The 25,702-nt window shown below is 39.9% G+C and overlaps 1 protein-coding gene across 1 annotated transcript in view; it reads left to right on the forward strand.

The window, feature by feature from the left end:
• The first annotated feature begins 2,694 nt into the window (after positions 1–2,694).
• Actr10 (actin related protein 10) overlaps positions 2,695–25,702 on the forward strand; it is a 25,820-nt gene continuing 2,812 nt past the window's right edge. Inside the window, exons 1-11 of the mRNA XM_028789238.1 lie at positions 2,695–2,840; positions 5,302–5,374; positions 6,898–6,980; positions 8,127–8,235; positions 10,216–10,323; positions 12,189–12,256; positions 16,468–16,547; positions 21,873–21,908; positions 23,361–23,440; positions 23,540–23,613; positions 24,759–24,840. Coding sequence (XP_028645071.1) covers positions 2,764–2,840; positions 5,302–5,374; positions 6,898–6,980; positions 8,127–8,235; positions 10,216–10,323; positions 12,189–12,256; positions 16,468–16,547; positions 21,873–21,908; positions 23,361–23,440; positions 23,540–23,613; positions 24,759–24,840 — 870 coding nt within the window. The 5' untranslated portion in view covers positions 2,695–2,763. The remainder of the gene's footprint in view (positions 2,841–5,301; positions 5,375–6,897; positions 6,981–8,126; positions 8,236–10,215; positions 10,324–12,188; positions 12,257–16,467; positions 16,548–21,872; positions 21,909–23,360; positions 23,441–23,539; positions 23,614–24,758; positions 24,841–25,702) is intronic.

Below are 25,702 nucleotides of genomic sequence, written 5' to 3' on the forward strand. Positions count from 1 at the left end.
CTATCAACTCACTGGTTGCCAGGATTCATTTGATTGACCTGGATGGTTGGGCAGTGTCCCCTTACTCCTTCACCACCCCCATGAGTGTTAGTTAAACAAGTTAAAACAAACAAACACCTTCCTCTATGGAGGAGAAATGATATTCAGTCAACCTTGCATCAGTAGCTAGATCCCAGTCAGAACCTCCCAACAAGATCTCCAGGAAGGTACATGAGGCAGGACAGTGGTGTCCACCTTTAATCCTAGCACTCAGGAGGCAGAAGCAGGCAGATCTCTGTAGGTTTGAGGACAGCCTGGTCTACACAGGAAACTCCTGGACAGCTAGGGCTATGTAGAGACCCTTTCTCAACCTCCAACCCCAAAAGAAAGGAACCAGACCCAGGAGAGCTGAGCACACTGGCTCATTCCTTTACTCTAATAACTCAGGGCACTAAAGCAGAAGGGACTCCTCAAGTCTGACGCTGGCCTGAGCTAGAGAGTGAATTTCAGGCCAGCTCTGGGCTATAGAGATCTTATCTCTAAAAACAAATGGCAAAGCAATAAATAAATAACCCAGGTAAAAAACCTTAGCCATAGCTACAGATGCATGATTCTGTGACTTTTTTTGGGGGGAGGGGGTTTCGAGACAGGGTTTCTCTGTATAGCCCTGGCTGTCCTGGAACTCACTCTGTAGACCAGGCTAGCCTCGAACTCAGAAATCTGCCTGCCTCTGCCTCTACCACTGCCTGGCGATTCTGTGACTTTAAAAGTTAGATTGTCTTAAGGATATAATTTATAAATAAATTTGCCGGGCTGTGGTGGTTCATGCCTTTAATCCCAGCACTTGGGAGGCAGAGGGAGGCAGATTTCTGAGTTCGAGGCCAGCCTGGTCTACAGAGTGAGTTCCAGGACAGCCAGGGCTGTACAGAGAAACCCTGTCTCAAAAAAAAAAAAAAAAAAAAAAAGAAAGGAAGAAAGAAAGAAAGAAAGAAAAGAAAAGAAAAAAGAAATTTGAAGATGATGCTCTTAAAATTAATTGAAAATGAACTTGTTTCTCTTCTCTGAAGAATTTCCTTTGTAATGAGATTATTAGGTAATTTCATAAGCAGTATTTCACAGGTTTACAGTGAGAAAGGACTGAAAAGATGAAGATCAAAGGTCACAGAGGTTAAGCCTGTTTCAGGCTTAAGCATAGTTTATTAGCTATCTTAATATTCTTTTTTGAGATATTCCTCAGAAAACAGTTCTTGTATTATTTTCATTTTTCAAATTAAAATACATTGTTCACCTCTTTTCTTTTCTCTCCCCCCTCTAACCCCTCCCATGCAACACCCTTGTTCTATCTCAAATTCATGGCTTCTATTTCTTTAGTCTTCTGTGTGTGTGTGTGTGTGTGTGTGTGTGTGTGTGTATTTATGGGCATCAAAGTTGAGTAAGACTACTGGTTGGTTACTTCCCTTCTTTGAAAGCTTGTATGGAGCCTTCTGGTACCACAAAAGCGAGTTCTCAGGGAGAAGACTTTCTGGTTAGAAACTCTGGGTCCTCTGTCCAAAGTGCATAGTGTCTTTAGCAACAAAGACTTACCCTCAACCTCTGAGAAGCAACCAAGAGCAACAGCAAAGCTTGTTTGGGGAGTTTCTTGGACATCTCTGAACAGCTGTTCAAACAGCATCTCCTTGCCCAGTGTTGGGATTTTTGTCAGATGACCTGTGAGAAAATGGCTCTTTTGTGGAATGTCTTGGCACAGTTTTTTCAGTTGGATCAACATTTTTAGCTTTCAGCTAGCAAGAGAAATAAATCAGAGGTTTTTTTTTTTCCCATGCTCCCTTAATGTTTCTTTTTTAAATCTTCCTCAAGAGGTTCCAGTCAAACATCTGAGGTAATTAAGGAATATATTTGTTTTGTGTTCATTCATTCTTTTTCTCTTTCTTTCTGCTGAAACACCACGATACACTTCTTATTAAATTTTTATTTATTTGTTCTCAATTTCATGTATATACATGCGCTTTGATCATATGTATGCATCTTGCCACCCTGACACCTAGTCTCTCCACTTCTGGAAATTCAATCAATCTTCCAAGTAGTTTAGAGCTTTACAACCTAATTGCCAGGCAACAATAAAACGGGGGAGGGGGGAGCCTGGGCCTAGTGTGGTGTGGGCTTTTTAAACTTTGAAGCCCACTCCCAATGACACACCTCCTCCAAGGTCAAATCTCCAAATCCTTCCAAAACAGTTCCACTCCTTGACTCCTTGGTGACTAAACATTCAAATAGATGAGCCTATGGGGACCATTCTCATTTAAACCACCACAAATACTCATTGCTTTAATCACAAGGAAAGGAAAGAGCGTTTTCACCTCCCCAATGCAAGTTTTGAATTTAGATCTTAGGATCTGCTTCTAGAACCATTTCGGGAAGAGTGAAAGCCAATCTCTTCTTAGCAGACTCTATCTTGTGTGTTCATTGCGGCGACTAAACGTCATGATAAACGTCCAAACACAGCTGGGGAAAGAGAAAGAGATTTTTAAGTTCCTGCCTCCGCTTCCAGGCTGCAAAACAGCCCTGCCTCACCGCGCAGGCGCCCCGGGCCGCTAGGCGGGAGGACCCGGGAGGCTCCGCCCCCTAAGGTGCCTGGCGCGCCTGACTGCCTCGGCCTCCGCGATGTCAGGCTTCTCCTTGGCCAGCCCGGGTCCTCGGCTGTGCGAGGACCCCGCCCCGCCCCCACGCTCGGGCGGCTCTTCTCCCGGCGGACCACTTCATCGTCTATGCGCTGGTCTATCCAAGATGCCGCTCTACGAGGGCCTCGGGAGCGGCGGCGAGAAGACAGCGGTCGTGATCGACCTAGGAGAAGCCTTCACCAAGTGAGTGGCCGTGGGCGGCTGTGGGCCCGAGGGAAGTGCGAGTGGTCCCGGACCGGCAACTGTCCTTAGGCCCGCTGGGCACCCGGGACCTTACCCCGGCGATCCCGCAAATGTTCGTTCGCATCATTGCGTTGAAGCAAAGCTCAATCCTTGTCAGTGAGGAGTGTTTTGTCAAGGAGGACTCTCTTGGGCGATGCGAACCTTGAGGATCTGGTGGGCTGAGTAGGATCTGGACTACCTGAGAAGCCCAGGAAGCTCTGGAAACGGTGTCCCCCCACCCCACCTCACCCTACCCCACCCCAACGTAAGGTGATCATTTCAAGGTTTGACAGCGATGACCCAGATTGTGCTTACCTCTTGCTGGGTCATATAGGAAACCAACCATCGAATTGTAACACTTGCTGACTCTTTCCATTGTAAAACATTTATGCGATGGAGCCCTGTTGGTTCTGGAAATAGATTGTTCCCCAAGAGTGTAGGACATCCAGCTAGGGATGAAGACGTGAAGCCGTATAGAGATAAGACTGGAAATTCTGTTGGTTACCTCATACTCTTAGATCCACATTTTACACTTTAAAAAGCAGTTTGTAAGCACTGGAGTAGTGGTCCTCAAAGAGTCAGTCAAAGGCAGAGACGGAAAACACAAATTTACAAACCTTAGAACATCTGGTTGATAGGACAGTTTTGAGTTCTTTGGACCATCCATTTAAGAGTCCTTATATTGGACTCAAGAGACAACACAGAATTACATCATATATATGTATATATGGGGTGGTGTGTATGAAATACATATTAGACTCAAAGCTGACAATTACATCATATATACATATGTATATATGAGGTGAAGTTAATATGAAACAGATGTTTGAATTATTTTTTGGCATATTTTTAGACATTTTAAACACTTCCTAACCTGAAGTAACTATTAAATAAATGGTCATAAGAACATACTTAGAAATTGGCCCTTAGAAGCTACAGAATTGGATTAAACATAGTTCTTGGTTATTTTCTTGTTCTCAGGCTCTCACATATTCATCTCTTACTTTTTTGAGAACATTAATGTCATAGTGATTAATACCTGAAAATAATTTTTTGGCTATATATTGATAATATAAATTATTACATAGGGATATGAGTGAAGACAGAGCAGGAGGTATGTACAAAGAGCAGAACTTAAGCTACATCATTCTACTGTGTCTTGAGGACTTTGAGGAGCATGGAATATAGGTAACATTGAAGTGAGAACAGGGGACAGTGCCCAAGAGTAAAAAGAAAGTGTGGTTTTGGTGAAATTTACATTATAGTCATTTTTGCAACCTTTTTTTTTAAACCAAAACTTGTTTTTCCAGCACAAAAGAAATGTGGCACTAACTACTATTTTTTCTCTTTTTCTTTTTTGAAACAGTGTCCAGTATAGCCCAAGCTGGCACCAAATTTCTGGTCCTACTGCCTCTGCCCTCCTGAGTGCTGGCATTGTACGTATGCCTACCATGCTTGGCTACCAGATGGCTCACAGTTACCTCACAATTCCAGTTCCAGGGAATCTAATGACCTGTATGATCACCCGGCATGTATATAATGTGCACACATACATACAGGCACAACACTTAGGCACATAAAATGATTAAAGAAAAAAAGAACAGTCTTAAATAACATGTTAGCAGTTACTTTATTAGTAATAGTACAAAATTAATATTAAAAGTAACAATAGAATGATGAGATTATTAATAGTGTGATCCAAATCGTAGTCATGTGCCATGTAGCGAATGACATTTCAGTCAATGAGCGATCACATATACAATGTCATGGCTTTTCAGTATCACATGTTGGTTGTCAATGACCAGAGTTTCTTTATTCTGAATGATTATAGTTCCTATTATTCGATGTTTAGATGCATTTAGGTGCACAAAATATTTACCCTTTGTATGTTTTTGTATACTTAAGTATGCAAACATTGTTGAGTTATAGTTGCCTGGAGTATTTAGTATAGCAACATGTTATACAAGTGTCTAGTCTAACAACAATCACACACATACCTTTATGTGCAGCCCACTGTATTTCTAGGTTTATGTAAGTACACTCTTATGAAGCTGCAAAATAACTAAGTCACCTAACAATGCGTTTCTCATATCCTCTCATTGAGTGATGTAGGACTGAAGGACGTCACATAGTGTAGATCCAGGGTTGTAAAAATAAATGTCTTGTAAAAGTCAGAATTTAAAAAGTGAAAGAAAATGAAATCGGCCTCAAAATGAGACACTGGCTTATTTCAGTATAAAATACTTTATAGACTTTGTTTCTTCCTTTAACGTGGGATGTAAAATTGTTAATAGATGCTATTTTTTTTTCTTTGACCCTGTAAGTGCATCAGAGGTATTTCCAGATGTTTTTGTGGCCATTGTTTCTTTGGCAGATATTTCGAAAGAAGATTATGAATGTGTAATTTTCCGTTTCTTTGCAGGTGTGGATTCGCAGGAGAAACTGGTCCACGATGTATAATTCCTAGTGTGATAAAAAGAGCTGGCATGTCTAAGGTATTTTAAAAAAAAATCAGAAAACTATGGACTGGCAAGATTGCTCAGTAGGTAAAGGTGCTTGTTGAGCAAGCCTGGCAGTTGAGGTCCATACCAAGAACCCACATAAAAGTAGAAAGGAGAACAAGTTCAACAAAGTTGTCATACTGCCTCCACACAAGGGCTGTGACACATTCATATATCATGCATGCATGCACGCACACACACACACACACACACACACGTACACACACTCATATTAATAAGTAATAAGATGTAAAAATTAGAAAAATAAAGTAAGATAATTTCAAGAGTTTTTTTAAGTCAACTTTGTTGACTTTTTTTTGTTTGTTTGTTTTTGTTTTTTTCGAGACAGGGTTTCTCTGTGTGTAGCCGGGGCTGTCCTGGAACTCACTCTGTAGACCAGACTGGCCTCGAACTCAGAAATCCGCCTGCCTCTGCCTCCCAAGTGCTGGGATTAAAGGCGTGTGCCACCACTGCCTGGCGAGATCTAATTTTATATGACATGAATTTAATCATGATGTGCAACAGTCATATAATCCAGGAGATGAACTAAGTCTAGAATGTTTGAGGACACCTTTGCTACTTTTTGTTTTTAAACATTATTTTTCTTTGTTTTTAAGATTTATTTTTACTTCATGTGTGTGTGAGTTTTACCTGCACATACTCACATTCCCTCCAAACATGCAATGACCTTGGGAGCCAGAAGAGGGCGGCAGATACCCAGGAACTGCTGTTACAGTTGTGAGCTACTTAATGTGCTTGCTGCAGTGCTCGTACCTGTTCAGCCGTCTCTCCAGCCCTCTTTATGCTCCTTAGGCAATTCTGAATTTTTATCATCAGTCATGCCCAAATGATAAGTCAGATGAATTAAGACAGAAAGCTTATAAGCATTGTTCTGTGCACTTACTTGTAGACGCATGCTTCTATTTATACAATTCAAAATTACCTTCTGTTTTATACATTGCCAGTTCTTTGGAATTCCTCATTGAAGAGATTACTCTTTGTGGGGATTATTTGTTTTGTTTGGGGTTGTTTCGATGTTATTCTTTTTTTTTTTTTTTTGGTTTGGCTTTTCGAGACAGGGTTTCTCTGTGTAGCCCTGGCTGTCCTGGAACTCACTCTGTAGACCAGGCTGGCCTCAAACTCAGAAATCCACCTGCCTCTGCCTCCTAAGTGCTGGGATTAAAGGCATGCGCCACCACTGCCCGGCTTGATGTTATTCTTGAGATAAAGTTTTATATAACTCAGGTTAAGGCTTGATGACCTTAAACTTGAGTCTTCTGCCTGTTTTTAGGCATGTACCACCACATTGAGTTTTATGGATTTATGCAATGTTGGGTTGAACCCAGGGCTTTGTATAAGCTATGCAAGTCTACCAGTTGACCTATAGCCTAGGTTAATTGGTTTTTAGTTTTTAAGCTCTTAATATAAATTTCATTTATTAGGAGGAAATTTATTAGAAAATAAAAAGCACAAAATATTGTTTTGCTAATATAAGAAATCATTTTAATTTTTTACAGCCAATCAAAGTTGTTCAGTATAATATTAATACAGAAGAATTATATTCCTACCTAAAGGAATTCATCCACATACTGTATTTCAGGTAAGATGAAGCTTTATTTCAGGGTTGTTGTTTTCCTAACTTGAGCAGTTAGGTTTTTTTTTTTTTTTTTTCCTCTAATGCCAGTTACAGGAATGCTTGGTTATTGCATCTGATGCAAAAAAGAAAATTGGATCCCATCACCAGTTTTGTTTATCTTCAACCTTTGGGCATTTTAAAACTATTTTAAGAATTTGTATGTGGATGTGCATGTCTCTGGGTACGTGAGGTGTGCAGAGGTCGGAGGATGCACTGTGGGCACCAGTTCTCTCCTCCTTCCACATGGGTCCCATGGGTCAAAGTCAGGTTTAGCCACTGGTGCCGTCACCCCTGAGCCATCTTGTCATCTCTGTCTTTAGCCTTTGGAAAAACATACTTGAAGATTAGAAAATTGAAAACTGTAAGAAAACATTGAAGGCAACTTAAATGTCCATTAATAAAAGGGATTGACAGTATGCAAGTAAAAAATTCAGTCAAGAGGAGAGGGAGAGGGGGAGGGGGAGAGGGAGAGAGGGGGAGGAGTAGGATTGTTAAGTAAACTATTGGCTTTCTAAGGGGTAAAACATTTTGCAGTTATTATTGGAGTCTGGGGCCTTTTGCTCAGTAGTAGTTAATCATTTGCTGATTCACTCAGTTCTGTCCTAAGCAACAAAACGGGTTAGGGGTTGTTCCACATCTGTATGGAGTGAATCAGAAACATAAGATGTATTGAAAAATAAAAAGAGTACAGTAAAGCACAACTATAGAATGCATATTTCTGCTTAAATATGTGCATATGCATCCACAAAAAATAAGAAAATAATAAAGATCATTTTTAGTACTTTCTGAGCAATAAGTGTATGGTTTCCAAGTTAATGTCTATTGTGACTGGAGTTTGTCCGTTTATACTTAACTACTTTTACAGATTCATAAAAGGAAGCGTCTGTTTAGTGGCTAATACTAGTAATGAGAATGGCTCTAGTTCCTGCTGCAGCACTTGGCGCAGTCCGAGAACTCAGAAATAGCATATTCCTGGAATAGTAAAATAAAGGCATATTTTTGTCATGAAAATATGAACATATGAAAAACAGTTTATTCTTAAATTGCATTACTTACCCAGAAAAGTACAGATCTCTGTTTTCTTTTAAAAACAAAACTGCCCTTTTTCAGGCATCTGTTGGTGAATCCCAGAGACCGCCGAGTTGTGGTTATTGAGTCGGTGTTATGTCCTTCCCACTTCAGAGAGACACTTACTCGTGTTCTTTTCAAATATTTTGAGGTACCTATTTTTATTTGTGTATGTATGTATACATGTTTGTGTGCATATGTATATATGTTATTTGTAGAGGACAGCAGCCCAATTTCTTTCTTAATCATTTATTCATCCTATTTTTGTATTTATTTTTGACATTTTTGAGATCTTGTGAAGCCAAGTTAGACTTAAACGTGCTATATATAGCTGAGACTGACCTTAAACTTCTGATCCTGCTTTGACCAAGCCTCCATTACCTGCGTTGCTTTCAACAGCTTTGTAAGTGTAATAGCCCATTTGAGCTCTTAACACTCAGTGGCCTTCTAGTTAAAAGTTCCAAAGTCCTTCCAGTCCATCACAGCTACTCCCCACAACCTGGTACCATCTTCTGTTCTTAGTCAGGTTTTTGCTGCTGTGATGAAACACCATTACCAAAAGCAACCAGGGAGAAAAGGGTTTATCACGTTTACACTTCCAGGTAACAGTCCAACACTGAGAGAAGTGAGGGCAGGAGCCTTGGAGACAGGAACTAATTCAGAGGCTGTGGTGGGATGGCTTGTTCTCATGGCCTGCTCACCCTGCTTTTCTATAGAACCCAGAACCACCAGCCCACAGTGGGCTGAGTCTCTTCCAGCCCCATCAGTCATTAATTAAGAATTGCTCTACGGGCTTGCCTATAGCCTGATCTTATGGAGACATTTTCTCAATTGAGGTTCCCTTTTCCCGTGCCTTTAGCTCCAAGTAGTAGGATTACATGTGCATCTGTTTTTATGCAGTACTGGAGATGGCCTGTGGCTTCACGCATGCTAAGTGAGCAGTTCTCCCACCTGAGTTGCAGCCCCTGCCTCACACCTTATTGTTCAAGATAGGGTCTCTCATGATTCAGTTGTCCTGGCTGGCCATGAAGTTGCTGTGATCCTCCTGTCTCTGTCTCCTCAACCCTGGGATTACAGGAATGTGCCACTGCACCAGCTTTATTTATATGGGTACAGGAACTGTAGACAGTTCCTCATGCTTGCATGGTAGGCACTGTACTGAGGAGACATCTCCTCAGCTCCTAGAGATACCTATTTTTTTATTTTTTTTTTTATTGGATGATTTATTTACATTTCCTATGTTGTCCCTTACCCCATCCCCCACCACCCCCTCGGAACCCCCAATCCCCTCGCCCCTCCTCCTTCTTCTCTGTGGATGTAACCTCTATCTACCCCCCCCACTCCCACCTCCCCACCCTCAAAATTTCCACCCCCTGGGGCATCCAGCCTTCATAAGGTCAAGGTTCTCTTCTTCCACCTATGCCCAGCAGGGCCCTCCACTTTTACATATTCAGCTGAAGCCCTGGATCGCCCCCTAAGTGCTCCCAGGCTGGTGGTTTAGACCCTGGGAGCTGTGGTTGGTTGAGATACCTATTTTTAAATGAAATTAATAAATTGTTTTTAAGTAGAAAGAAGGCTGAGGGATAGCTCAGTGGTAGGAATTGTTTCCTAAGGCTGGACATAATAGATCATGCCTGTAATCCCAGTCCTTGAGAGCCTGAGCAGGAGGATCACTACAGTTCATGGACAGCCTCCAACTCTGCTGTCATAAAAAGAAGGGAGGGATGGAGGGATGATGGATGGACAGACGGCCAGAGGGAGGAGGTGGGTTCTTTTCAGTATTTCCAGTGTGGCAAAGGCATCTGTTCTTTAGTATCTTCTTTTCAATTTACATTTTTCTAGACTTTTATCTCTTTGAAAATTCTACTTCACAAGAGGTAGTGTTGATAAAAATGCTTTAGAATTGTCATTTGAGAATGAAACAACCTAGTATTGTTTATTACAATATACTTTGGTTATTGAGTAAATTCGTCTAAATCAGAAAGTTAGTTCTTTTAACACCAACATTGATTGAAGAGATATAACTCAGAGCAGTGTTCCTATGAATTTTTCCAGTGTATTTGCAGACAAATCTGACGTCTTCAAACACTGCGCTCAACCCCTGTCTTGCTACTGCTTTGTTGCTTTCCAGGTTCCGTCTGTCTTACTTGCTCCAAGTCATCTGATGGCGCTTCTGACCCTCGGGATTAATTCTGCCGTGGTCCTGGATTGTGGATATAGAGAAAGCCTGGTGTTGCCTGTATCTTTTGTTTTTTTTATCACCTAGCCCATGTTGTGGTTTTTGGTTTGTTTTTTTTCTTTACTTATTTTAACTAAAGTATTTTGGCTTATAAAAACGATTTTTATTATTGAGGTATTTTGGCTTAGTGTGTACAGTATGAGTTATCATGTGGTAAGGTTAATAGCCTTGAAAGATTTAAGCTTTTTGCAGAAGTTATTATGATTCAGTCCTAGTTTATGCTCCAGGAGCAGATCTGGTCAATATTATGTTCAGTTTTCAAGATGCTTTATCAGCTGATAAGGATAGTTAACTTCTAAGAAAAGAAGTCATATAAAAAATAATTGAACAAATTAAAATGAGAAAGCTAAACTAAGAAAAAATTAAATGGTAGAAAGAAATTGGCCTTCATTATAGAAGAAAGACATTTTTTTTTCTGTGTGCAGAGGCTGTCAGAATAATATGCCTTTGAATTTATGTGCATGGGCAGGAAAGGACAAATCTGGACTGGCTTCTTCCCTACAGGGTACCACTCAGGTAGCTTGCACTCCTGCCCTCAGGTTCCATATCTATAAAACAGTGGTGATCTTCCATCTCGTAGGAGCTGTGTGTGTTGAGTACGGTAAGCTCTTAGTGTAGGACCCAACAGGTATGTCACTTAATAAGGCACAATTAGTAGTTTAGTCACAGAGGATTACTACTGGTTTAATAAATAGGTATATTTCTTTCCATATAAACACTTACAATAGAGGTAAGCTTTATTGAATCGTCACAGTGAATGTTGCTTTGTTAGAATGTAGTTAAAGTACATGAACATAAGACAAGCAGTTTCAAAATCTAGATTTCTATGAAAAAAAATGTTCAGAGCAGGGAAATAATTATTTACTCCTAAAAAACTAAGTTAGACATTACTTTGTGCCGGGTGGTGGTGGACGCCTTTAATCCCAGCACTTGGGAGGCAGAGGCAGGCGGATTTCTGAGTTCGAGGCCAGCCTGGTCTACAGAGTGAGTTCCAGGACAGCCAGAACTACACAGAGAAACCCTGTCTCGAAAAACAAACAAACAAACAAACAAACAAAAAAGACATTACTTTGTTTAATTCTCAAAGTAAACCTGCCGTGTAAGTGCTATCCTTTTCATATAAGTAAGAAAGTTGGAAGTTAGGGTAAGTTTATATAAGCATATGGCTAGGATATAAACCTAGAGTGTCCAAACTGGCACTCTTGCCAGTATTCTTCTTCATTTTTAAGTCCTTACAAAGCATCAACCCACACAGTATTAGCAGTAATGTAATGTATGAGTAATATAGTACCATCCTCGTGGCTTAGCCAGGCTGGGCCATATGTAGAATTTTAAAATATCTTAGAAATTCATATAAGTTAAAGCAGTAAAGTTATTTAGTCCAGTATATTAAAAATATTTCTCTGGGGCTGGAGAGATGGCTCAGCAGTTAAGACTATTGACTGATCTTCCAGAGGTCCTGAGTTCAAGTCCCAGCAACCATATGGTAGTTCACAACCATCTGTAATGCCTTCTCCTGATGTGTTGATTGTCAGAGTATTTTTTTATTAAACTTTTAAAGCTATCAAACTTAGACTCTTAAAGCTATCAAAGTTCTGAACAGATGAATTTTAAGCACTCAGTAGGTCTATATTGCTAATGACTTACTTTGTTGGATGCCTCTATCTAATTAATGAATTGTGATGTGTCTACGCATGTACACATTTAAGTGTTTTCTTTGGTGAACACTATTAAAAGACTTGCTTCTGACTTTCCTATAACTTCTAAAATAAGAAGTAAAAGTTTATCAGCAAGGTTAATTAGTACAGTATTGTAGAGGAAACATTGTATCTCCTCAGATGATGATGTCCTTGACTACAGTATAGATATATGAAGGCATCCCAGTATTGAATTGCTGGGGAGCACTACCCTTAGGAGGAAAAGCTCTTCACAAGTAAGTTTCTTGTATGTTTTCTCACCAGTACCACAAAATCCAATGCTTATAATCTGATTTTTAATTTATTCCATTTTCTTTTTTATTTGAATGCATTCATCATTTTTTTGAGATTATAATACAACTAATTTCACCCTTTTCCTCCCTCTAAGCCTTCCTATCTACTCTCCCTTTAAATTCATGGCCTCTTTCACTAATAGAGTGTGTGTGTGTGTGTGTGTGTGTGTGTGTGTGTATGTATTCATAAATATAACCTGTTAAGTCTGTAATGTTCTTGTCTATATGTTCTCAGGGCTGACCATTTGACATTAGACAATCAGTTGGTCCACTCTTCCCTAGGGAAGACACCTCTCCCACTGCCAGCTTTCCCCAGTTGTCTTCAGTTCTTTGTGTACAATTGAGATCTTGTGGGCTTTTTTCCCTGTCCACTTTGGCATGTCCAACGATAGTATCTTTACTCAGCTCTCACTTGGACAGTCATTTTGGTCAGACTTTATGGTGTAGCTTCTGATATTACTAGGAGACAAAACTTTACAGCAGATTCCCTGATCCTTTTGATCTTCATGATCTTTCTCCCCACCCCCACCCTCCACAATGTTCCTAAGCCTTAGTAGGTGCAGTAGTGTTCTGTAGTTGTGTCCATTGGGACTAGACTCCACAACTCTGCATTTTGATTGGTTGTAGTTTTCTGTAGTTTTCTCTGTTGCAAACAGAAGTTTCCTAGATGAGGAGTTAAGACTACAGCTATATCTGAAGATTTGGAGTCAGGAGCCTCCAGTGTAAGAAAACATGCAACATTGTTTCCAGTTCTATCTAGTTCCATCCATTTACCTGCAAAGTTCATGATTTTCTTTTTCTTTACAACCGAATACCACATCTTCATTATCATTTGTTGATTGAAATACATTTTAGCTGTTTCCATTCTTAGCTGAAATTGTAATCTCCCCTTTCTCCCTTCCAGCATTATTCTTTTCTCTCAGGATTGTTTTGGCTATCCAGGGTCTGCTGTGGTGTCATATGAATTTTAGGATAGTTTTTTTCTATTTCTGTAAATAATGGCTTGGGGATTTTGATGGGGATTGCATTGAATCTATAAAAAGCTTTTGGTAGAATGGCCATTTTTACAATGTTAATTCTACCAATCTGTGACCATGGATTTTGTTCCATTTTCTAATGCTTTTCTCATTTCTCTCACTTTAGTTAGGTTTCTTTCTTAGTATTTTATTTTCTTTGAGGCTGCTGTGAATGCGAATGTGTTTATGAGTCCCATTCTGTATATTTGTTGTATTGAAAAGTTATTGATTTGTACAAGTTGATTCTGTATCCTGCCATTTGCTGAGTTTATGTTTTCTAGCAGTTTCTGGTAGGATTTTTAGGGTCTCTAATGTGTCGTATCATATCATCTTTCCCTACTTGTATCCCTCTAATTTCCTTCTCTAGCCGTATTGCTCCAGCTAGTACTTGGAGCACAGAGGTGAGGAGTGGGGTGGTGGACAGCCCTGTCTCCTTCCTGACTTCTATTGGACTACTTCAAGCTTGTCTCCATTTAGGATGATGCTGGCTATGGGCTTCTTGTCTATAGCTTTATTATGCTGTATCTTCCTTCTAGCCATATACATACATACATATGCATGTATGTACATATATATGTATGTATATATAAGATTGGGCTTGACAGAGTTTGACATGTATATGTATATTCAGGATATCAATGTCTTCTTGTTTCTTTAATTAGAATAAAATATTCTTCTTTATCTCTTCTGATTAGTTTTAGTTTGAAGTTTGTTTTGTCATATGTTACAGTAGTGGTGCTTGCTTCCTGGTCCCATTTGAGAGAAATTTTAAAGTGTATTCATTCTTTTACTCTAAGGTGGTACCTGTCGTTAAAATTAAGATGTGTTTCCTGTAAGCAGCAGATGATGGATTTTGTTTCTTGATTTGTTCAATCAGCCTGTGTCTTTTGAGTTGAGCCCACTGATTTCAAAGTTTTTATTGAAGTAAATGTTAAGTGTGGTCATTGTGCTGTGGATTTTTAGTGTTGTTTATATTTCAGTGGTATTTTGTGGGTTTTTGTTGGGGGGGGTTGGTTTTTCAAGACGATTTCTCTATGTAGCCCTGGCTGTCCTGGAACTCACTCTGTAGACCAGGCTGGCCTCAAACTCAGAAATCCACCTGCCTCTGCCTCCCAAGTGCTGGGATTAAAGTCGTGCACCACCACTGCCTGGCCAGTATTTTGTGTTTTAATAATTATGATTTCAGTTTTTTTTCTAGGCTCTCTATTAGAGATTCTTCTAGTCTCTCATTCCTCTCTTCAGCTTAAAATAATTCTTCCTGTACTAGGTTTTGTTTGTTGGATATAAATGTTTTTAGGATATTTATGTCATGCCAAGATTTGTTTTTCTCTTCCAATAATGCAGATTTTTATCTACGTACATTAGTCTAAGTTGGCCAACATAGTCTTTTACCACTTGGAATGCATTGCTGTAGGTCCTTCCAGCTTTCAGAGTTCCCACTGAGAAATAGCTGTTATTCTTATAGGTTATAAGTGACTTGTATTTTTTTTTCCTCTCGCAGCTTTTAATACACTGTCTTTGTTATAGATACTTAGTATTTTAACTGTGATATGCCATGGGAATTTCTTGTCTGGTCTTGTCTATTTGGTGTTGGTGTGTGTCTTGTACTTGTACAGGTATATCTTTCTTAGTTTGGGAAGTTTTCTTCTATGACCTTGACTTAGGATTCTTCTTCCTCATCTCTGCTTACAGTTCAAAGGTTTGTTTTTTCCCCATGCTGTTCCTCATTTCCTGTGTGTTCTTTCCTCTGTGCTCTTCTTTTCTCTTTAATTATCCGTGTTCCTTGTTCCTTTGGTCTAGATCCTCTACTCCATCTTCAAGACCTGATGTTCTGTCTTCTGCTCGACTCCTTCCAATTGTAGGACTTTCCTTTGAGTTTTCTAGTTCAGCTATTGGGATTTTCAGTTCCATCTTCATTTCAGCTTGAGTCCTCTTCAGTGTTTGTACCTCCTGACTGAACTCGGTTCTCAAGTTTTGGATTGTCTTCATCATTTCTGTGAGTCTTGTCTGAGTTTTGTGGGCGTTGCTTGGATGTTTGTTCTCTTTAAGCTCTTTCTCCTTGATTTTATTGTGCTGTTCCTTTGTCTTCTTTAAATTCCTTGAATTCTTTGATGAGATATCCTTTGGCTGGAGAGATGGCTCATCAGTTAAGAGCACTGGCTATTATTCTTTGAGAGGGCCCGGGTTTAATTTCCAGCACCCCCATAACACCTTACAGCTCTGTGTAACTCTAGGATCTGACACTTGCCACACAGACAAACATGCAGGCAAAACACTGATGTACATTAAAAAAAAAATGAACAAATTATATTTTATTATTTTTTTGTTGTTTTTTCGAGACAACAAATTATATTTTAAAAGATTTTGTATCCTGAGTTCATCTACGTAATCATCATTGGCAAGATTTCTACAAGACTAGTAGGTTTTGAAGGGAAGGCTTGATCTTTCATGTTGTTGATATTCTTTCAGTGAAATTGGAGCATGTGGGCTTCTTTGTTAGTTCAGTCTGTGCCCTCAAGGAAGATATAGGAAATCTGGTTGAGGAGCCGGGTGGTGGGGTAAGTGAAGTAGAGGCCAGGCTAGATAGACCTGGGGGAGGGTAGGAAGCCTGTGTATGGAGTGGGGTGATTAAATATATTCCTCTTTTAAAGATAAAGCCTTTTTTTTTATTGGTCTGGAGATGTACCTTCATTGGTAAAGGGCTTGACTTAGGTATACACAGAGCCCTGGTGTGCTATCACCAGTACCACATGACACCAGGTACAGGGATGTACACCTGTAATCCCAGCATCAGCACCTCAGTTAGAGGCAAGAAAGTTCAAGGTCACCCTCGGCTACATGGGAGATTCAAGACCAGTGTGGGCTACAAGAGCCCCTGCCTCAAAACAAATATTTTGTTTCCCTCTGTATATAACCTTGGCTGTCCTGGAACCTGTTCTGAGGGCCAGGCTGGCCTCAAACTCATAGAAATCCAATTGCTTCTTCCTCTCAAGTCCTGGGATTAAGGGCATTTGCCACTATTTCCCTGGGCCAAAATAAACTTTTTATATGAGACATGGTTTATTATGTACTGTACCTTTTAAATAAGAAGAGATTATCAGTTGCAGTATTTTAATTTCAATAACTTTCAAATTTCAGGGAGTTGGAAACTCAGCTGTTGGAACAGTGTACTGTTGACACTGGTGCTGCTAAAGGACAGAGCCTCCCCTCAGTGATGGGTAAGAAGCCATTTAGTGGACTGTGCTCCTCATACTTTTTAGCTTCTGTTTACCCTGCCATTGCTCCTTCTCCTCATTTCTCCCCACCACTCTTGACCCTGTGTTAGTTGTCTTCTCTAAAACTCTGGGTGGTTCCCATCCTCTTGTCCAGCCTTTGCTTTTGGAATTCTTTCTTCCATGGACTGTTGCTTCTAAGTACTCCTCCTTGGTTTCATCCTCTCTCATTTTTCTCTCCTAGTGGTTCCACGGGGGACTTGATTTATTTTATTTCTTCTTCTTCCTCTTCCTCCTCCCCCTCTTCTTCTTTATCTTTCTACTGGCTTTTAAGCAGACTTCATCTATTCCTCTGGCTGAAATCGCTTCTGCATGTTATTGATTCTTAGATGGAGCCTGGTCCTGATCTTTCTGAACCTGACACTCGTGTTTCCACCAGATTATTAGATATACACAACACCTGTCACCTGAGGTCGCTAAGTCAGCACTCCCAGAAGGGAGCAGCGCCTCACGTTCTTTTCTGGCCTTTTCTTTTCTTTTTTTGTTTGTGTTGTTTGTTTTGTTCTGTTTTGTTTTGTTTTGTTTTGTTTTTTAAGACAGAGTTTTGCTGTCTAGCCCTGAAACTCACTCTGTAGACCAGGCTGGCCTTGAACTCAGAGATCCACCTGCCTTTCCCTCTTGAGTGCTGGGACTGAAGATGTGTACCACCACTGTCTGGCTTCTCTTATAATTTTTCAATTTTATTTGATACAGGTAATAATATCTTAGGAAGGAAAATGATATAATTATATTTTAATTTTTTTAATAATATAATAGCATTATCTCTGTTTCTCCTTTTAAAAAATGGGGGATTAGCAAAGCTTTCCAGTTCTTTCTCCGAAAGGCTTTGTAATCCTCCTGTAGTTTTTCAGCCGTCACACTGCTGCACTTGTGAGAGCAGAGCCTCTGCAGCCTCACCTACATCGCTTCTTCTTGTCTTCTTGTGAGCCTGGCCTTTGCTGATTGGGTTTATTTCATACAGTTGTCAGGGATGGCTTTTCCCCATATTGACAAGACATTTTTTAGCTCCTACAGATTAACCCACCTTTCACACTTGCTGCACATTTTTCCATAATCTCATTCTTTTCTCCCTCTTAGCCTTAACCCTACCCGTTTACTCCTTATTCCAGCTAGAAACTTGTCTTCCATCACCAAGAGCACTTATCTGCACAACCCCATCTTCATCTTATAGTCATTAGCCCCCCCACATACACACGAATACACACACACACACACACACACACACCTTGGGATTTTGTTCCCTGTACATGATCCAGATGGAATGTCAACTCATGTAAGGTTTTCCTAGTCTTCCCTAAGCAGTGCTAATAAGTTGTTCCTCTAGTAAACCTTTATGTGTCATGTTCCCAACTTAGCTGTTTCCAACACAGACTTTGAGGGGCCCTGTCTTACTTTTTAGATTTACTAGTGAAGTGCCTTTATGCTGAAAAGTATGTTGGAAAGTGAGAAAGAAAAACAGTTTTGGGGCAGTTAACCTTTCTTTTCATGTTTTCTTATGGTTCTTTCTTAATAGTTAAGATAATAGCAATTCTTATTTGGTTGCAGAAATCTGATTAGTTGTCTATTTTTTATTTACTTTTTTTTTTTTTTTTTTTTTCATAAAACAGGGTTTTGCTGTGTAGCCCTGGCTGTCCTGGAACTCACTCTGTAGACCAGGCTGGCCTTGAACTCACAAGAGATCCACCTGCCTTTGTCTGAGTGCTGGGATTAAAAGTATGTGCTGCCACTGCCCAGGTGATTAAAGATGCTACTTTAAACTGATCATAAACCAGCTGGGCATGGTGATGCATGCCTTTAATCCTACCTAGCACTTAGAGGCAGAGGGAGGTGGATCTCTGGGTTGCAGGGTAATCTCTGGTCTACAGAATGAGTTCCAGGACAGGGAGGGCTACAAAGAGAAACCTGTGTCCAAAAACAAAACTGACCATAAGCCATGCACAGTTAGCATGCATTTGTAATCCAGCTACTTAAGAGGCTGAGGCAGGAACATTGCATTTGAACTATCCCAGGCAACACATGAAGGCCCCAGCTAGATTGTGGTGGAGGAGGTGCAGGGGAACAGGGTAGTTGGGGTGGTGGTAGTGAGATCTTAACTATATTAGTAACTCTGTTGCTGGGTTGCTCTCCATAGTGAACCTTTAACTTATTCTGATCTTTCCTGTCTCAGAATCCTAATCTGTATTACATTTCTGACATTGAGAAGTCAGAATCGGGGGCTGGAGAGATGACTGAGCAGTTAAGAGCACTGGCTGCTCTTCCAGAGGACCTGGGTTCAATTCCCTGCTACCACATGGTGACTCAGAACAAATGTAACTCCCACCTGATGCTCTCTTCTGACCTCTGTGAGCAGCAGTGGTCCCTTTAGTGCACATGTATACATGTAGGCAAAACATTTGTGTAAATATTTAAACAAAAACAAAAACCAGAGAAGTCAGAACTGCATTGTTTGCTGACACAGGACAATGACCAGAGATATAGACAAATTTAAAGGGTTGTCTCTGAAGTCCTTAGTAAAGCTTAGATGAAAACCTTAGGTGTACTTTAGATCCTCAGATGAAATTTTTGGGTTTTTTTTGAGACAGGGTTTCCCTGTGTAGCCCTGGCTGTCCTGGAACTCACTCTGTAGACCAGGCTGGCCTCGAGCTCAGAAATCCGCCTGCCTCTGCCTCCCAAGTGCTGGGATTAAAGGTGTGCGCCACCACCGCCCAGCTCTCAGATGAAATTTTAATTATCTTCTTTCACTTAGTATTTAGAACCATTTTTTGAAAAGGAGAATGAATAATTTCAGCATTCAAAACCCAGGTAGATTGTGAGTTAGGGCTAGCCTGAGTCACACAGCAAGATCCTGAAATGAGAATCTAAGTACTGTGATTTGAAAAGTATATAATGGCCGGGCGGTGGTGGCACACGCCTTTAATCCCAGCACTTGGGAAGCAGAGGCAGGCGGATTTCTGAGCTCGAGGCCAGCCTGGTCTACAGAGTGAGTTCCAGGACAGCCAGGGCTACACAGAGAAACCCTGTCTCAAAAAACAAAAAAACAAAAAACAACAACAACAAAAAAGTATGTAATGTAAATTATATACCAAACATTATTATCCATTTTGTTCTACTGAAATGTCTGAAGTGGAGCTTTCCAGAGTGAATGGCTGTTATTTCCATTCTTGCAAAATTTAAGCAGTTGTGATTATTTACCAAGATTGCCTCCTCTTTTTAAAGTAGCATTTAATCGTAACTGAACTAAACCCTTCCTTAACTTAGCAACAGAAAACTGGTCTATACCAGTCATTTCTTGACTGCTATCTGAATAGTCCTAGAAAAACAGATAGCAGCTGTGGACTGCCGCAGCTTTAGAGACTCAGGTTCTTGATTCTAAGAGTACAGGTCCATCTCTTTCTATAGGCGGGGTTAAATCTTGGAAAGTCACTTTACCTTCTTGAGAGGTAAATTTTAACACTATTTTTACACTTTTTGTTTGCCATTTTCGTTGGGATGAGGCCTCCTATAGTCCAAGTTCTGAACTCATGATGTTGCTAGAGTTATTCTTGACTCCCCTGTTCTAGCTACTAACACCCGAATGCTGGGGCACAGACATGTTGCTGTACCTGCTGGATAAATGTTAATGTCTAAGGGTAGAATTGTCAACTGTTTTGATCAAACACTAAAGCACTTTGAACCATGACCCTTTAGTGTGTGTGTTTATAAACTTGTGTGCTATAATCACCGTGCTATGAAATACAAAAGCGAGATATTGAAGAGAATAAAATTAATAGAAGTAATACTAAATCTAAAGTTGCCCTTTACCAGCCATACTAACAAAGTGGCTGATAATGGGGCAAGGGGGTTAAACTCAAAGCTTTGTCCATGCCAAGCATGGGCTCTATCCCCAAGTTAGACCCTGGCCGCTAGAGCCATATTAGAAGTTTTAGTTGTGAGCTATAGCCATTAGGAGCTGAACTCACTCTTGCCAACCCACTGGCATCATACTTAGTACTAGTAAACATATTTTACTCTTTTTCAAGCATATGTGATTAAATGTGCCACTTTTCAAATTACAGGTTAATCCTTTAGGTGGTTTTAGATTAAATTCATTATAAATAGTTGACTTCAAGACAAGGTGTATAGATCTGGGTGGGAATTACAGTGTTATGCTGTAATTTATCATGTAATTTATCAGTGTTATGCTGGACCATTTATCATGATCCATTTCTTCAAAAAGCTTGTTTGTTTTTATATACGAATAAAATAGTTTTTGAGACTTGGTTTAGAAGACATTATTTTATTATATATTGTTTTAAGATAGTAACCATGACTGGCCCGGAACCTCAATATGTAGGTCGGGCTGCTCTCTAACTTAAAGAGATCCTGCTGCCTATGCCTCCTAAGTTCTAGGATTAAAGGGGTGAGACAGCATATATGGTTGGCTTAGAAGACTTTAAATTTAGGTTAGAAAATTGTATTCCTGTTTCAACTTCAGAAAACGAGCATGTTGGCAAATAATCATGTCATGTTGGTAGCATGTCTAAAAGGTTACTTTTTTACTCCTGAATTTGTGTGTGTGTGTTGTTTGCTTATTGTTTTTTGAAATATTATGGTCTTAGTATGTAGCCCGGGCTGTCCCTGAACTTGGGGCAGTCCTTCTGCCTCAGCTTCCCTAGCCACCATGCCAGTCTTTTTATTCTTCTTTTTTAAATATCCTTAGAAAGGATTGGGAAAGAGCAGAGGGGACAAAAGAAGGTGCTAGGGGAGTGCTGTGGCTAAACTAGGTGACACACACCTGTGGAGATGCAGTTCATCACAAGTCCCGTTGCTGTGCTGGCTTCTGCTGTAAGACGTGAGCTCTCGCTCTCCCTCTCCTGGGACACTTCTGCCCTTCTGGGCTCTGCCCTCCTCGCTTGGAGTGCTCCACTTCGGAAAGATTGCTTCCCTAAAAGCAAATTGATTTTTCTGTTAGACCTTTAAAAAGCTCAATATATTATTTAATTTTACTTAAATGAAAAATGGGGAATGAAGAAAATTAAATGGGATTTTAAAATAATTATTAATAAGGTTCTTTAATTCTTTTTTTTTTTTTTTTTTTTTTTGGTTTTTGGTTTTTGGTTTTTCGAGACAGGGTTTCTCTGTGTAGCCCTGGCTGTCCTGGAACTCACTCTGTAGACCAGGCTGGCCTCGAACTCAGAAATCCACCTGCCTCTGCCTCCCAAGTGTTGGGATTAAAGGCGTGTGCCACCACCACCTGGCAGTTCTTTAATTCTTAATAACATTGTTTTTCAGGTTCAGTTCCAGAAAGTGTTCTAGAAGATATTAAAGGTAAGAGGGTTTTCTTTCTCAGTGTGAGGGTCTTCGGGATAACTCAGGTGGTCAGGCTTGACAGCAAGTGCCCTAACACTACCCATCTCCAGCCCAGACGTTCTTGTTTCTGTTCCTTTCATTCTTTAGTGCTAGTTTGAAAGGCACATGTTTCTAAAAGTACAGATAGAAAATATATCTGATGGCATGTCCTATAATCTCAGCATGTAATACAAATGCACACATACACAGCAAGTTTCAGAGCAGCAGGAGCTAGCCAGAAGACCCTTCCCCCCTCCCCCCGCTTTTTTTCCAGTTTAATTTATTTATGTGTTTTACCTTAATGTATGTATGTGCACCACATGAGTGCTTGGTTCCTATGGAGGTCAGAAGGCACTAGGTTCCCTGGCACTGGAGTTAAGATGGTTGTGAACCACTATGTAAGTTCTGGGAATGGACCCAGGTCCTCTAGAAGCATAAGTGTTGTTAACCATTGAGACATCACTCTAGCTCCCACCAGAATTTATCATTTGTGTTTGAGACAGGGTTTCTCTGTGTAACCCTTCCTGCCCTGGAGCTCACTCTGTAGATCAGCCTGACCATAAACTCAGAGATGTGCTTGCCTCTGCCTCCTAGTGCAAGGATTCAAAGTGTGTGCCACCACTGTCCAGTTTAGAATTTATCTTAAAATGAAAGTAAACACATCCATAGTTCTAAGTGTGTATGTGATGTTTTAAAAGTTATTCGGCTGAAGTTATTAGATTTCTTGCATTCAGCCCCAGCTTTTTTTCAGATTTAAAATTTTTACTTATTCCTATGTCTAAAGGCCTTATTAATAAAACCCCACAGTGTTGAGTTTCCAGAATGCACTATTATAAGGATAGAGTAACAGGCAGGTGATCTCGCAGGATGTGCCATGCAGGAAGTAATGAAGCTAAGAGTCTAGTGGAGTTTGTGTCTTCACTAAGACTCAAAAGGAGAAAAGAGAAACCAGAACTCCTGAAAGCACAAGCTGTTTAACTGGAAGAGCTGTCTCTCATGGCCGCTCAGTTTATTTGTATCATTACACTTCTACAGTGGCCGTCAAATGCCAGAAATGATTCTGTAGAGGAATTTTTAGAATATGGTTTTGTGGGCAACAATCCATAGAGAAGCCTGCATTTTTGCTCTTACATGTGTCTGTCTGTCTTCCCTGGGCGTCTCTCTTTCTCTCTCTGCCACCCTGATTCTCTCTCCTAATCTCCCTGGCCCCTCCTTCTTTCTTGTAAGCTTCATACTTAAGCCTGTATTAAAATATCGATAGTAAAACCTCAACTCTGTTTCATATAAAAGCAATAAAATAATATATGATTTTACAGAAGATGAGTATTTAAATTGTATGTTTATTTGAATGAGATTGTTCTGGCTAAAGTGTAAGCTCACCATTCATTGAACAACGAGCAGTAATGAAGGTACATTCATTTCCTCCTGAAGTGCGTACGTGCTTTGTAAGTGATCTAAAGCGTGGACTACAAATCCAAGCAGCAAAATTTAATATTGATGGGAATAATGAGGTAAGCTTAAAAATTAATTCCTTTTGCAAAAGTTACTTATATGTTTGCTTACAATTATACCTCATTTATTTTTATTATTATTATTTTTTTACATTTCAGCGTCCCTCTCCACCTCCAAATGTTGACTATCCATTGGATGGAGAGAAAATTTTACATGTACTTGGATCAATCAGGTTAGACATTATTTTTATGAGGGAAATAACGAGTTAAAATATTTGTATAAGCCTTTAAGTAAATGTTTTCAGGTTAACAGTAAAAAATTTTTTATGATGCTTCACTTTTGGTCAGTAATTTTATTCAGCTTTTTAAAGTTTTAAAAATATTCTTTCCTTCCTGCTCATCAGAGTAATTCAGAATTATTTTAATGAAATTAACAGTGTTTAAAATAGTAGCAGAAAATAATGTTTTCAAATAAAGGGTAGTGAGGTCTGTGCAGTCTTTGTGCCTACTCAGCTAACTCTACAGCTGGAGTAGAAAACTGGCGCTATAATGTACAGTGTATAAGGGAATCATGCTGTGCTCCAATAAGACTTCATTTGTAAAGGTGGCTAGATTTTATTTGTAGTCAGTCATTTGCTTGTTTGTGCTTTAAAACTTTGTTTTTTGGATCTGGAGAGATGGCTCAGCATAACAATACAGAGGACCTGGTTCAATTCCCAGCACCACATGGCAACTCAGAACTCTCTGTAACTCTAGTTGCTGAGTGTCTGATGCCCTGCTCTGACCTTTGTGGCATTATTCATATGCTGCACAGACATGCGCAGGAGTTGGAGTCACTATGTTTAGCTTTGTGTATTTTTTAAATTAAAAAAATGTGAGATGCCTGGCGTGGTGGCTCACACTTGAGATTTCAGCCCATGGGCGGTAGAGACGGGAGGATAACGAGTTTGGAGCCAGCTTCAACTACATGGGACCTTGATTGCGGAAACCACAGGGCTCTGTTACCTGTTTTTAAACTCCGTGTATCTCTGACTTACAGGCATGTGAAATCTTGTTAGCTTTTACAGAGTATAACTTCTTTTCTGTTTTGTTTGAGGAACTGTAATGAAATCCAAAACATATAAATCTTACTATAGCAGTAGCTAACACTTGAGGAATGCTTTCTGTATGACAAACCTTGTTTTTCACGTTCACTGGAAAACCCTTGAGGGTTTTTCCCATTTCCCCACTTACAATGAGAAAGCTTTATATTTTATTAAATACTTCATGAAGGTGGTACTGCCATTTAAAAACATTGTGTCAGTGTAACTAATGGTTTATTCTATGCCACATTATATGATGACTATAAAATGTTCTCTTTTCTCTTTAATCTCATTAGAGATTCAGTTGTGGAAATTCTTTTTGAACAAGATAATGAGGAGAAGTCAGTTGCCACTTTAATATTGGATTCCCTTTTACAGGTATTTATAAAGTTTCCCGTTGTTCAAAGAGTATTTTAAGTGTTATCTTCTGCACTTTTCCTTGTCAGATATTATTTATAAGAAAAAAGTGATTTTTCAAACCCTTTTATTACTAATTTCCTATTATAATTTTTATAGAATACTGTTATTTTTTTTTTACTTGTGCTTCTTTGTTTTTATTTGTTTTGGTTTTGGCCTGTACTCACTGACTAGACTGGGCTATCTTTAAACTTGTGGCAATGTTTCAGATTCTTTTGCCTCTTCCTCCCAAGTCGTGGAATTACAGGCATGGGCTGCCACACGTGGCGTACATTTTTTTACTTTAACTTTTCTGTGGAATTGTATAGTTACTGTTGCTAAGCGTAGTAGCACTTGAGGCGCCAAGGCAGCTGGATGCACAATTCCAAGACAGCTTGGTTTATAGCAATTCACGCTAGCCTGGATCATGTAGTGAAACCCTCTCTTAAACAAAACAAACCCCACAAACAAACAAAAAACCCCTTTTCTTAGTATTTTAAAATATTTATAGTACCAGCAAGATGGCTCCACAGAGGATACTTGCTACAAAACCTGATGGCTTAACTGTGGAGTGCCACTCCTTGAAGTACTATTTTATCCCTGATTCTCAGAGTGAGGACGTGCAGTTCACATAGGGTTGGATTATCTGGCTGTGACATCTCGCACCCCATGTGATTCACTGCCGAGCCAGAGTCCAGTTCTCCCCTTTGAAGCACAACCTCTGGAAGCTGTGCCAAGAGTGTGTCCTTTTCAGTAGAGGACTATCAGGCACGTGATCGCTGTGTTCCCACAGAAGAGAGTGTCCTCCATGAGGCATGTGATCTCTGTGCTCCCGCAGTAGAGG

This window comes from Grammomys surdaster, unplaced genomic scaffold (genome assembly GCF_004785775.1).
Source record: "Grammomys surdaster isolate TR1022 unplaced genomic scaffold, NIH_TR_1.0 127, whole genome shotgun sequence".
Taxonomy (NCBI): domain Eukaryota; kingdom Metazoa; phylum Chordata; class Mammalia; order Rodentia; family Muridae; genus Grammomys; species Grammomys surdaster.